Raw genomic sequence first — 12,582 nt, 5'->3', positions numbered from 1 at the left:
TAAAGAATAATTGTATATTCACTGTGAACAGTATAAAAAGCAATAAGCATACTTCCCTCTGTCATATAAAAATATGTGACATTTCCCTAGAAAATTCCTTTATTTAGAATATAGTTAATAATATGGTAACAACTGTGTATGGTGCCAGATGGTGGCTAGATTTATCGTGGTGATTACTTCATAATGTACATAAATGTTGAATCACTGTGTCGTACATCTGAAACTAATATAAGATTGTATGTCAGCTACACTTCAATTAAAAAAAAAAAGAAATTCCCTGCATATAGAAGTTCTAGACCTTCTCTACTTGTAAATCTAAGTGTATCCTTTCCCAGACGATAGTGTTTCCCTTAGGGCTTTGGTACATTTCATCAAAAGGAAAATATAGACAGTGGAAATAGAAATAGGAAGAGTTCAAGTACAGTAGCTCATCATGTGTATGTTGGGAGGAATAATATAAAGTATAATGAAGACCTCCTCCCCGAGGTTTCAGTGACTAAGGGTGGCGCAGGTACAAGAAATTCAAGAAGTCAAAGAAATACCTACCTTTCCTCAGTGGGAAAGATGCCATAATTCAACATGAGTAGAATGATTAAGAAGGAAAGTTTATTGGACTCAACTATGCAGCTAATGATTCACCTAGCTCTCACTTGTATTTTAAACATTGGCTTGAAAAAGGATTTCATATAAATTTTTGTTTCTTTTGGATAGCTCTCATGCATGATTTATTGATTGCATCTCTGAAGAACAGAATGAGTGATGTTGTTTGGTTGCTCGTTTGTCTTGAAAAAGGATTTCATATGAATTTTTGTTTCTTTTGGATAGCTCTCATGCATGATTTATTGACTGCATCTCTGAAGAACAGAATGAGTGATGTTGTTTGGTTGCTCGTTCCAGAAGGTGCAGGAACCAAAAGACTGCTGCAAGTGAAGGCATTTGTATGGTCTCAGAATGTTAGGATGGTGCGGATGCTACAACAGGAAATAAAAGATATATTAATTGTTTTAATGTTCAGATAACCCACACTCTTCCACGTGAGAGTCCAAGGAACATTCACTGCTGTCTCAGTGAAAAGCTATCTGTGGTTCCACTACTTCATTTGCATCCCTGTACATTCATGTCAAGTAAAGTAGTACAGTGGGTCCCCTTTTGCTGGTTCTTTCTTGTGTGTTCTACTGCCTTGAGCTCAGTCATAACATCCTGAATATGACTGCCATTTAGGCTTCATTATATATGAACATCCTCAAAAAATCACTTTTGAGAGCATGCATATCTGGCATAATAATACAAAACAACAATGGGTAATGACATGTAATAAGTGCTTGCTATTTGTGACATAATCTGTAGATGCTTTTTGTGCATTTTATCATTGAAACCTCAACTGAAACAACCATGCTATCAGGCAGGTCCTAATGTTTCCATTTTAGAGATTAAAAATACTGAGAGAGGGGGTTATAACTTGTTCTAGGTCACATATCTAGTGTGGGGTGTGGGAATTTAAACCTCAGTATAAAGTTGCACAAATTACAAGATGATAGATAACTTGCTGGAAGGAACCGTAATGTAATAAAGACCATCTTGAAGGCTTCATAGAGCTTTGATAAAGAAATGTTGAAGGATTCTTAGAAATATATAATAAAGTTGATTTGTATTCAGAAACTTCATTCTTATGGAGATCAGAAATTTAGCATTTACACTGGAACCAATGGCCTTCCTAAAAACTATCTTCTGATGGATATAAACTTTTAGAAAAAAATGGTCTTTGTACCTTAAAAAAATATATATATATATACTTATATTTAATAAGGAAAATATATGTAATTTTAGAAACTGAGAGATAGTGTGAAGAAGAAAGTAAAAATTAGGACTCCTGGGTGGCTCAGTCGGTTAAGTGTCTGCCTTCAGCTCAGGGCAGGATCCCAGAGTCCTGGGATCGAGTCCCGCATCGGGCTCCCTGCTTGGCAGGGAACCTGCTTCTCCCCCTGCCTGCCACTCCCCCTGCTTGTGTTCTCTCCCTCTCTCTCTCTCTGACAAATAAATAAAAACAAAATCTTAAAAAAAAAAAAGTAAAAATTACCTGTAATCCCACACCTAGAGATAGTGTTAATATTTTCTTGCATTTTGATCAATTTTTTTTCTAGACATATGTCAATTTTTTACTGCTCATATTGAAAACTTGGGGTCACATTGTATATATAAGTTTGTATTCTCAATTCTGTAACCTAAAATTACAATATAAGAATTTCCCAATTTAATGAAATAACTTCTTTTAAATGGCTTCATTGATTTCTAGTACATGGTTGGAATTTATTTAACCACTCCCTTAATGTTGGACTTTAGTATGTTTCCAAGTTTTGATACTATAGACAATAGATGGGCGTGCTTAAATAGATGTGTATTTGATTCTCTGATTATTTCTGTAGAATAGCTTCCCAGAAATGGAATTGCTGGGACAAGGGACCTAGGTTTTTTTTTTTAAGGGTTTCTGATGCAAATTAACCAAATTGCTTTCCAGAAAGGATGTAATCTGGTGCTCTCGATAAGATTTGTCAGACAGCCCAGTATAATATGTTATGTGTGTGGGTGCTTAAGAACTTCTATTTAAAGTTGAAAACCTCATGAGAAGTGTGAGATAGCAGAAAAAGTGTGGGTGATGCTCCTAGAAGGTGGGAGTTAGCTACAACTGCCTATTACAAGTTGCACCTCATGTGGAAATGCAGATGACAAAATTCTTTTTAGGTGGTCATTATAGTTAAATGTTAGAGGTAGGAAATGGAATTGGCTTATTTTCCTAATCTTCGAAGAAAATATAAGAGTTCAGCATTTAAAAGAGCATTCCCCTTTACAACACAGGCTCACCTCACTCCGTTGCTCCTTGCAGATACTGCGTTCTTTTACGAATTGAAGGTTTGTGGCGACCCTGTGTTGAGCAAGTCTGCTGGTGCTATTTTTTTCCAACAGCATTTGCTCACTTCCTGTCTCTGGGTCACATTGTAGTAATTCTTACAATATTTCAAACTTTTTCATTCCTGTTATATTTGTTATGGTAACCTGTGATCAGTGATCTTTCCATGCTATTATGTAATTGTTTTGGGGCTATCATGAATGTGCCCATAGAAGATGATGAACTTAATCCATAAATATTGTGTGGATTCTGACTGCCACTGGCCATTCCCCTGTCTCCCTGTCTTTCCTGGGCCTATCACCTGAGACACAACAATACTGAAATTAGGCCAATTAATAACACTACAGTGGTCTCTAAGTGTTCTAGTGAAAGGAAGAACCAATCGATGTAACAAACTTTATTGCTGTCTTATTTTAATAAATTGCCACAGTCACCCCAAACTTGAGCAACCCCCATGCTGATCAGTCAGCAGCCAGCACAACCCTCCACCAGCAAAAAGATTACAACTCACTGAAAGGTCAGATGATGGTTAGCATTATTTAGCAACACAATATTTTTTAATTAAGGTATGTACATTGTTTTTTAGACATACTGCTATTGTCCCTTACTAGACTATAGCATAGTGTAAAAATAACTTTCATAAGCACTGGGAAAGCAAAAACTTCCTTTGACTCACTTTACTGCATATTCGCTTTATTGCGGTGGTCTGGAACCGAATCCACAATATGTCTAAGGTATGCCTATAATTTTTAGTTGTGAAAAGTTCTTTGTAAACTGAAAAAAATAATAATGGTGTTTTTTAATGAAAAAATTAGTGATAGCTGTCTACGAAAAAAAAATCTCAAGGTAGCTCTACCTCCTCCCATAATGAAATAGGTCCTTGATATAAATTTATAGCCATTAATGGTCAACCTTTTTAGGTGGCCAGGCAGAGGCTGCAGTGACTTAGGTTATAATTAAGACTGTGTGACTCTGATTCTTTTTCCTTCCAAGGGTGACTATTCTCTTGTAAATAAAGCTGAGTGGCTATGATTATTCAGAGTCCCTGTAACCAAAATAATTTGGTTTCAGTAGAACAGGAAGTACAAAGCAACTGTTTTAGTTTCTCACAATACCATCTTAAATGTTCTACACCCAAAGACTGAACTACCAATGGAGAAACAAGGCATTCCAGTATTTTTTTCATTCTTTCACCTTTTTTCTCTATTGGCCAATCCCCACCATAAAAAAGAAATTTAATATCTACCTCTTTCCAGAGCGAAGCAGGTCAAATCCTTCATTTATTTTTTCAAAAGGTAAAACATGGGTTATTAATGGATCCAGTGGAAACTTCTTAGCCATAAAATCAGCCACAAGTTTGGGGACAGAATCTTTACTCTTAAAGCCTGAAAAGAAAATGACATCATTGTAAGATTCAGCCATGGGTAAGAAGAGAATTGGAGAAGAGAATTTCCAAGCAGAATTTTTTTTTTAAAAGATTTTATTTATTTATTTGACACAGAGAGAGAGAGAGAGAGGCAGAGAGCAAGTACAAGCAGGGGGAGCAGCAGACAGAGGGAGAGGGAGAATCAGGCTCCCCACTGGGGCTCGATCCCAGGACCCTGGGATCATGACCTGAGCCGAAGGCAGACGCTTAACGGACTGAGCCACCCAGGAGCCCCTCCAAGCAGAATTAAGATGAAAGTTTCTAGAAAGTGCTACGTCCCACAGACTACTGTTACTGAGGCTAATAAGAGATAGTGTTTCAATATCCTTTTGCCATGGTTAGACTTTTTTTTTTTAATACACCTAGATAAACTAGAGTCCTTAATTATTAGCTCTCCCATAGAGAAATTATACTATTGGTGCTTATTTCCAAAGTCAAGGAGCAAATTTAGCAATTGCCTAAATTTAGGCGATGAGAGCATACATGAATGACTGCTGTGGATTTCTTGGGTCCTATGAGGTGTTTCAGTGCCTTGTGCCATCATGGGTATAAAAGAAGGGTACGGAAAGATTCTAGTTAGTTTATGGGAACACCAAACAGTGTGTCTTGGGACCTTCTGTGTGCATCAGATCCATAAATGTAGTTGATTTAGAGCCTATAGCTACAAAGGGATTTTAATTTACTTTTAACCATGTTGCTTTTTAAAACCTGGCTTTGTCACTTGTAAAAGGGAAGAACTCCTGAGGTTAATAAGAATTCAGCCATCAAGCCTAACTACGTACCACCAAAAATTGCTCCTTTCCAGGTACGTCCGGTCAGTAGCAACATGGGGTTCATAGAGAGATCTTGTGAATTAGGAGGTACTCCTACAATGACGCTTACACCATACGACTCTTGACAGCAGGACAAGGCAGCCAGCTGGAATAAAATTAATATTTAGCATCATTAAAGTGAATTTTCTGATAGTTCTCACTCATGATACATAGTATCATGCAATATTGATTTAGCTAGATTGTGAGTGTGTGCAGGGAAGAGATAACATCTTTTGTTTCTTTATTCCCCATTGTGCCTAGAATAGTGCTGTGGTTTCAGGAAATGCCCAGAAAATCTCTTTTAATGAAACCAGTGGATAAATAAATTTGTGTATGCTTAATTCTTCCTTATAAAATAGTAGAGGCAAACATCATTACAAACATATCTATATAAAGTCTGATTCCTCAAGTAAAAGTAGTGTTTTGTCACCACATTGCTCTCAGTCTATGAATTAAGTCATTTTTCATTTATTTATCACGTAGATATTTTGAACTCAGTACTTTGAACCATGTGTTTTGATGGCAAACAAGATATAAGGTCAATTACATTACTAAAATTGGTCTCTTGATATTCACTTGGAACTTCTGGTCTCCTGGAATTTCAAAAGAAAGCCTTCCCCCTCCAGTCAAGTTTTTAAACATGTTCCATAGTAAGAGAATTTTTGAGGCCCTCCCCCCACCCAGCAATATATAAGGATTAATCCTTTGATTTTGGAGTATGATGTATAGAAGACCAGGTAACCTCAGAACATGCAGCCGTTGTTCTGAGATATTTGGTATCTTTAAGTGAAGTAACAATCCAATTTTGCAGAAGAAAATAGAGGGAAAACAACAGAAAAAGGGCATAAGGAGAAATGCTACCACCTTGAATAAAGTTGGATTCTCTTGGAACTTCAGTCATCTGAAGTTGGCATATTGTCCCAAGTCAAGGCTACAAAGAGCTTTATTCTTAGGGTGGTGCTCGCTATAACCAGCACTGCTGGGATTTACTGGAGAACCTCAAAAGGGGGATTCGTTTGTTTCTGGGGACTGTTTCAGTAGGATTCTAGAGAATTCTGGTTAGGTGAAGTATAACTGGAGATGTGTTCCTCATTGCAATTGATGATATTTACAATTATTTGAAAGCAGTGTTTTGTATATTTCAAAGGTGTTGTAAACACTGTAAGGTCAGAAACAGTATTGCATATCAATAGCACTAGCTAACATTTATTGAGCTTACCATCTGACAGGTGGCACTGTGCTAAGTATTTTACATGCATTATCTCATGTAATTTATAAACAGTGCTATGAAATATGTATCTCTTAAATTTTTGTGGTGGAAAAATTTGTTGACTTTCTAAAGTATTCAGCCCAACACAGAGATATTGGGTGCTTACTATGTGCCAGGCACTGTGCTGTCTACTGTGGCAGAATGGGGCAGTGTGGTGAATGGTAAAATGCAATATTTTCTGTTAATAAATGATACTGGTCTAAAATTGGCCATGATTCCCTCTGGCCATAGTATGATATATGAAAAGAAATGAAAATTTATTAAAATATAAAAAAAGTTAAAGTGTTAAAACCATTTTTGTTAAGAATGGGGGAAAATCAAACTTGCCAATTTGAAAACAGAATTTATATTATCTATATTTACTTGAGTTTGGATTTTTTTACTAAAAGTTAACAAAGTAAATTTATAATGGCTTAATTAAAAAAAAAGACCCTCTTTCCTCTCTCTAAGGGGAACTATTACTTGAGACAGATTTGCTTAGCTCATGGAATTAAAGATTTCTCATAGGAATAAACTGAATATCCCAGGTAACTGACAGGAGATGGAAAATCACCATTCATAGTTTTTAAAATATTATTTATACATATTATTTATATTCTGATGCCTAAAACTACACTCTGGAATGTAGAAGCAGATATCTCAGGGTATTTCCTGTTACATACCATGGTGTCAAGCCGCCCAATGACTTCAAATGAAAAATCCACACCGCCACCACTCATTTCCTTCAGCACGTCCTGGATGGGTTCCTTGTAGTCCTGAGGGCTGATACACTCAGTGGCACCCACCTCTTTGGCCTTTGCAAATTTGTCTTTGTTGATGTCCACCCCAATGATCCTGGCTGCTCCTGCTGCTTTACAGCCTATGATCACAGACAGGCCGACCCCTCCAAGGCCAAACACCGCACAGGTGGAGCCCTGGGTGACCTGTGTTTGCAGAAAATGCAAAAATGGATTAAATAATGATTATTAGAAAGTGCCTAAGCTGCATAAAATGCCATGCCTTGTCCGTTATGGAGATGCTATTCAAACTCTTAGGTCCAACCTTCTGCCAAATCTCTTTTGGCTTTAGTTGCTTCGTGTTTAAATTAGGGGGGTTGAACTAGATGAGTGGTTCTCAAACTCTGCTGGACATTAGACTCACCTGGGGAGGTTTAAAATATCTCAATGCCCAGGTCACAGCTCGTAACCAACTCCATCAGAATCTCTGTAGGTGGGACCCAGTTCCCAGGTGACTCCAATGGGAAGCCCAGGGTTGGAGCCAGTGGATTGGATGGTCTTTAAGCTCTAAATGCCAGTGACTACCATCTTGAAGAGACTCTAATAGCTCAAATCCATTGACACCCAGCTTTATTATATCACACACAGAAATGCAAGTTTTGGGAAATGAAATAATAAGTGGAAAAGATTACTCTGGGATACTGAAAAATAATCCAATCAAATTCTTAACAATTAGCTCCTTGGTTCATTAACTTTCAGTATCATGACAGTATCACAAGAGCAGAAATTAGCTGTGCAACATAGAAAAGTTATCCTTAGCTTAGAGGAAAGCCTAAGAACAGGGGAAATTTAACAGATAACTAAGATAATACAGCTTGAGACTGCTGTGATCTTGTGGGTCATTATCCCTGCTTTTAAGAATATACTAATAAACAATATGCACTGAAAAATTGGTCTGTATTTTATTAATGGCTGAGATTAATTATTACAAGTGCCCTCAGCTTCTGCTCTGTGTAGGCTCAGTTAGACCACCTGCTCAAACAGATTATGTAATTGCACAAGGGACTAAGCGCTAGAGCCACAGAAATTTGGAAAACAAGTGCTCTCAATTATTTAAATTGGCTAGGGACTGTTAGTAAACCTAAACTGCTATAGTCAGCCTTCATCATGGGTAAAATATTTCTTCTGTCCCAAGTAATCATTGTGTGGGATACAATACCACTTTTTACCTTGTTTAGAAAAATTTTAGACTTGTGATTGTGATTTAAAGGTAAAGGTAATTATGTATCATGGCTTAAGATTCAGCCGGAGTTTGGAGAGAAAAGCTAGTTGCAGCTCTCATACTAACCAGCTGTGAGATTTTGGGCAAATAGCTTTATGTCTTTGGGCCTCCATTTCATAAAATGAAGGAATACTGCTACATTTCCAACCTTTTGGGAAGAGGAGCCTTTAAAGAATTTCTCTTTAAAATCTACCACCTCTGACCTCTGTGTGTATGTGTGTGTGTGTGTGTGTGTGTGTTCATGGCAGGAGGCGAGATGTAAACAGTGAAATCCCCTAATGACTGGAATAAATGCAAAATGCATTATTGAAGCTTCATTACTTCCCTTATAGGGATCCACAGTTGGGTGGGCTGGTGACTCTTGGTTTGGAGGTGTACCAGATAAGGCTTTGGAATCTACTGTTGATCCTAATTCTGGGAGTAGAGGATCCATGGACTAGATGCTCCTCAGAGGTGACCCTTCATTTACTTCTGCTGCCTCAAAAGCTAGCAAAACCTACTATACCTGATGCATGTTGGTGCTTACAGTACAATAAATTACTAAATGAGCTCCCAGGTCTAAAACTTAGTAATCACATAAAGAACAAATATAGAAGAATAATTGTTGAAAATTATATCTTTACTTTTTTTTAACTAAGCATCGATAGCTTTTTCATCTGTGACAAACAAATTTTCTAGGAAATGCTCCTCAATTCCTTCTGAAGCCATTTTCCCCAATCATAACTGATATCCTAAATTTTGTAGAGTATATCAGTGTTATTGTGGTAACAGGGTGGAAAGCTACCAGTAAATCTATGAAAAATGATCTCTGATTACTTTGAGAAATTGCTGTCCTTTTAGTTCCTGATAGTCTGGGTACAACCGGTTTTTTTTGTTTTAAAGATTTATTTATTTATTTGAGAGAGTGAGAATGAGAGAGAGTACATGAGAGGGGGGAGGGTCAGAGGGAGAAGCAGGCTCCTCGCTGAGCAGGGAGCGCGATGCGGGACTCGATCCCGGGACTCCAGGATCATGACCTGAGCCGAAGGCAGTTGCTTAACCAACTGAGCCACCCAGGCGCCCGAGTACAACCGGTTTTATCATCCATTGTCGTTCCTACCTTGGCAATGTTGATTGCAGACCCATAACCAGTAGAAAATCCACAGCCAATGAGACAGACTTTCTCCAATGGTGAGGCTGCATCAATCTTGGCCACTGCAATCTCATCCACCACCGTGTACTGGGAGAAGGTGCTGGTGCCGATGAAATGGTAGATGGGCTTTCCTCTGCAGGTGAACCTGGTAGTACCATCCTGCATGATCCCCCGAGGTGTGCTCAGACTGGCCAATACAACACACAGACACACAGGGCATGAAACAGGAACATAACTGATGCACAAATCCATTGGCTGTGTAAAGAGAGTATCAGAAACTTACTCATTTTTCAAGCAGAAGTTGCCTTGTGGGTGTTTACAAACAATGCATTTTCCACACTGGGGAGTAAAGAGTGGAATGACTTTGTCACCTGGAGGGTATAAAACACATTCTTCTTAAATTTCTACCCAGGAATTCATAGAGCAAGAACTGGAAGCTTATGTGTATGTGTTAGAGGTGTGTGTCTTTGAAAAATCTCCAAGAGATAGAATTCATTCACCACCATGTCACTGGTCAGTGCCTGCCAGCACCATTAATGGTTTGGGTTTGTATGTGCCTGAAGATTCCCAAAGAGGAAATACAAATATCGGGAACAACGTGGATTTAGAAGACTGTTGCTCCTGTATTAATAGTTCTCTTTCGTTGTGTGCCTTTTCTCATGGGGGTTTTATACATATCATCTCATAAATCCTTGACAATTAAACCTTAAATATTCTCACTGTAACTGTAAATATAAATGTTAGCTGTGATCAGGCTGCCATCATTCCACCAGATGCCTGGGGGATCCAGTAGTTTGTAATAGTTTGGGACAAAGTAAAAATGAGTACTGGCTTTTCAAAGTGACTGTGCTTTTAGGGTTTTCATTTCATTTTGTTTTTTAAGGGAAAACTAACAAAAATGGGACAAAGAAGAATTCAAGAAATCCCTCTGTCAACCTCAACAATGAGTTAGGCACTCTCTTTGAGGATAAAAACTGACTTTTGGATGTTTGTAGCTGGCAACTTAATTGGTAAATAATTTTTTCTGCTTTGGTAGAAGGAAAAGTAAGTGTGTCATTTATTATTAATTTATTTCTAACTAAAGGAAATATTAAGAGCTGAAACTCAAACCAGATGATTTATTTTATTATTTTCTGTTCACAGGCCAATTAAGTATATGGTAAGGGAGAGGCCACATTTACTGGTAAAGTTCTTCCCACCTAAGAGGAGATCATGTTGATTTAATCATAGCCTCATGGCTTCCATCCTGTGAAATCAGCAAGGAACAGTTTCCATACACTGATTTGGAGGCTCAGGACATAGACTTAATTTTTCTTATTTTGTATCATTTATAGTTCTCTTTGGACCTGACAGAAGACAGTACTCAGCAACACTAAGATGGAAATTATTTGTTTATGAACTCTAACTTTGGCAGGCACTGCATTTATTTCGATCCTTATGTGTCCCTGGGATCTAACCTGGTGCCTGACATCAATAGGCACTTGCTAAAGGAGAGAATTTATGAGTGCATGAATACACACATGTCTGAGTCAGGCAGGGAGGGAAGAAAGGAGGAGACCTATGTTCTAGTCCCAGCTCTGCCATGACCTTCTGCAAAGTCTTTCCAGGCTGGATGATCTTGGGGTCCTGAACTGAGGTACATTCCCTAAGTGTGAATTCTGTACCTGGTTTTACTGTAGTCACCCCTTCTCCAATGCTTTCCACAATGCCGGCTGCCTCATGGCCCAAGATTATAGGGAGAGGTGTGATGAGCGTTCCACTAACCACGTGATCATCGGAGCGACAGATTCCTGAGGCCACCATCTATAGGGTAAAGGGAGGATGATTAGATTTAGAAAAGATTAGGACCCTTTCCTTTTCCTCATCAAACAATTTGGAATAGTCTGTGAAATAATTGTTTCTGAAATATTTAAGTCTTATTTAATATACAAGAATGTATCCATTTTTATAGAAGTAGAAATTGCAGCTTAGCACTAGGAAAATTGTCACTTAAGTTCTACCATCTGATGCTAATTGATTTTGACATCTTGATGTATATACCTTTGCACTTTTTTTCCTGTACAAACACACAAGTTCTTTTTTATTTTATTAGGATTATTGTATATACTCTTTGATTCCTTTTTAAAAATTTGACGATTTGTATTTATATCTTTCTTTGACAATAAATGTAATTCCACTGTTTGGATCACCATATAAAAAGTGTCTCTTAATGGATTTTTGCTTATTTCCACTTTTACCATTTTCTGAATTTTTTAAACCTAAAACCAAATAGAAATGGAAAAATGTTTCACCTTAATACGAACTTCATGGGCCTTAGGGGGTGCAACCTCCACCTCCTCAATGGAAAAGGGTTTCTTTATCTCCCATAGCACAGCTGCTTTGCATTTGATTACCTGGAAATTGAATAGAAAGATGATACCAGTTTTTCCCCACTTTTAAAGTCAGGGAGAGTGACTTTCATTTTTTTATGTGCAACATCTAGCCCCATGTCTGGAACCTAACAAGGGTTCCATAGAAATGAAGAACCTCTGATTTACAAAGAGAATAAAAATACCTTTTAAACAACAGGCAAAGCAATAACATAAGGAAAGAGAAACAGAATTAACTATAATGAAACATTGAGACAAAAGGGAATATATTCTTTTAGACCATCTTAATGTTGGTTTTTCTTCTCCAACGGTTGTTTCTTCCTGATATATATATTTTTTTAATTTTATTGTGTTATGTTAGTCACCATACAATACATCATTGGTTTTTGATGTGGTGATCCATGATCCATTGTTTTCGTATAACACCCAGTGCTCCATGCAGTACGTGCCCCCCTTAATACCCATGACCGGGCTAACCAATCCCCCCTCCCCTCTAAAACCCTGTTTGTTTCTCAGAGTTCATAGTCTCTCATGGTTCATCTCTCCCTCCAATTCCGCCCCCCCATTTTTCCCTTCCTTCTCCTAATGTCCTCCATGCTATTCCTTATGTTCCACAAATAAGTGAAACCATATGATAATTGACTTTCTCTGCTTGACTTATTTCATTTAG

The 12,582-nt window shown here is 37.7% G+C and overlaps 1 protein-coding gene across 4 annotated transcripts in view; it reads right to left on the bottom strand.

The window, feature by feature from the left end:
- Positions 1-584: 584 nt before the first annotated feature.
- Positions 585-12,582, bottom strand: part of LOC102729066 (alcohol dehydrogenase E chain) — a 21,276-nt gene continuing 9,278 nt past the window's right edge. For all 4 annotated transcript variants that reach the window (XM_081812115.1, XM_081812116.1, XM_081812117.1 and 1 more), the window contains 8 exons: positions 11,835-11,936; positions 11,208-11,346; positions 9,827-9,914; positions 9,511-9,730; positions 7,076-7,336; positions 5,114-5,249; positions 4,152-4,290; positions 585-971 (listed from right to left, as the gene is read on the bottom strand). In XM_081812115.1, the coding sequence (XP_081668241.1) occupies positions 947-971; positions 4,152-4,290; positions 5,114-5,249; positions 7,076-7,336; positions 9,511-9,730; positions 9,827-9,914; positions 11,208-11,346; positions 11,835-11,936 (1,110 nt within the window). In that variant the 3' untranslated portion in view covers positions 585-946. The remainder of the gene's footprint in view (positions 972-4,151; positions 4,291-5,113; positions 5,250-7,075; positions 7,337-9,510; positions 9,731-9,826; positions 9,915-11,207; positions 11,347-11,834; positions 11,937-12,582) is intronic.

Source organism: Leptonychotes weddellii, chromosome 2, assembly GCF_054177405.1.
Source record: "Leptonychotes weddellii isolate Sample4059 chromosome 2, ASM5417740v2, whole genome shotgun sequence".
Taxonomy (NCBI): Eukaryota; Metazoa; Chordata; class Mammalia; order Carnivora; family Phocidae; genus Leptonychotes; species Leptonychotes weddellii.
Note: the sequence above shows the minus strand (reverse complement) of the source record. Positions and strands in the feature narration are given on the sequence as shown.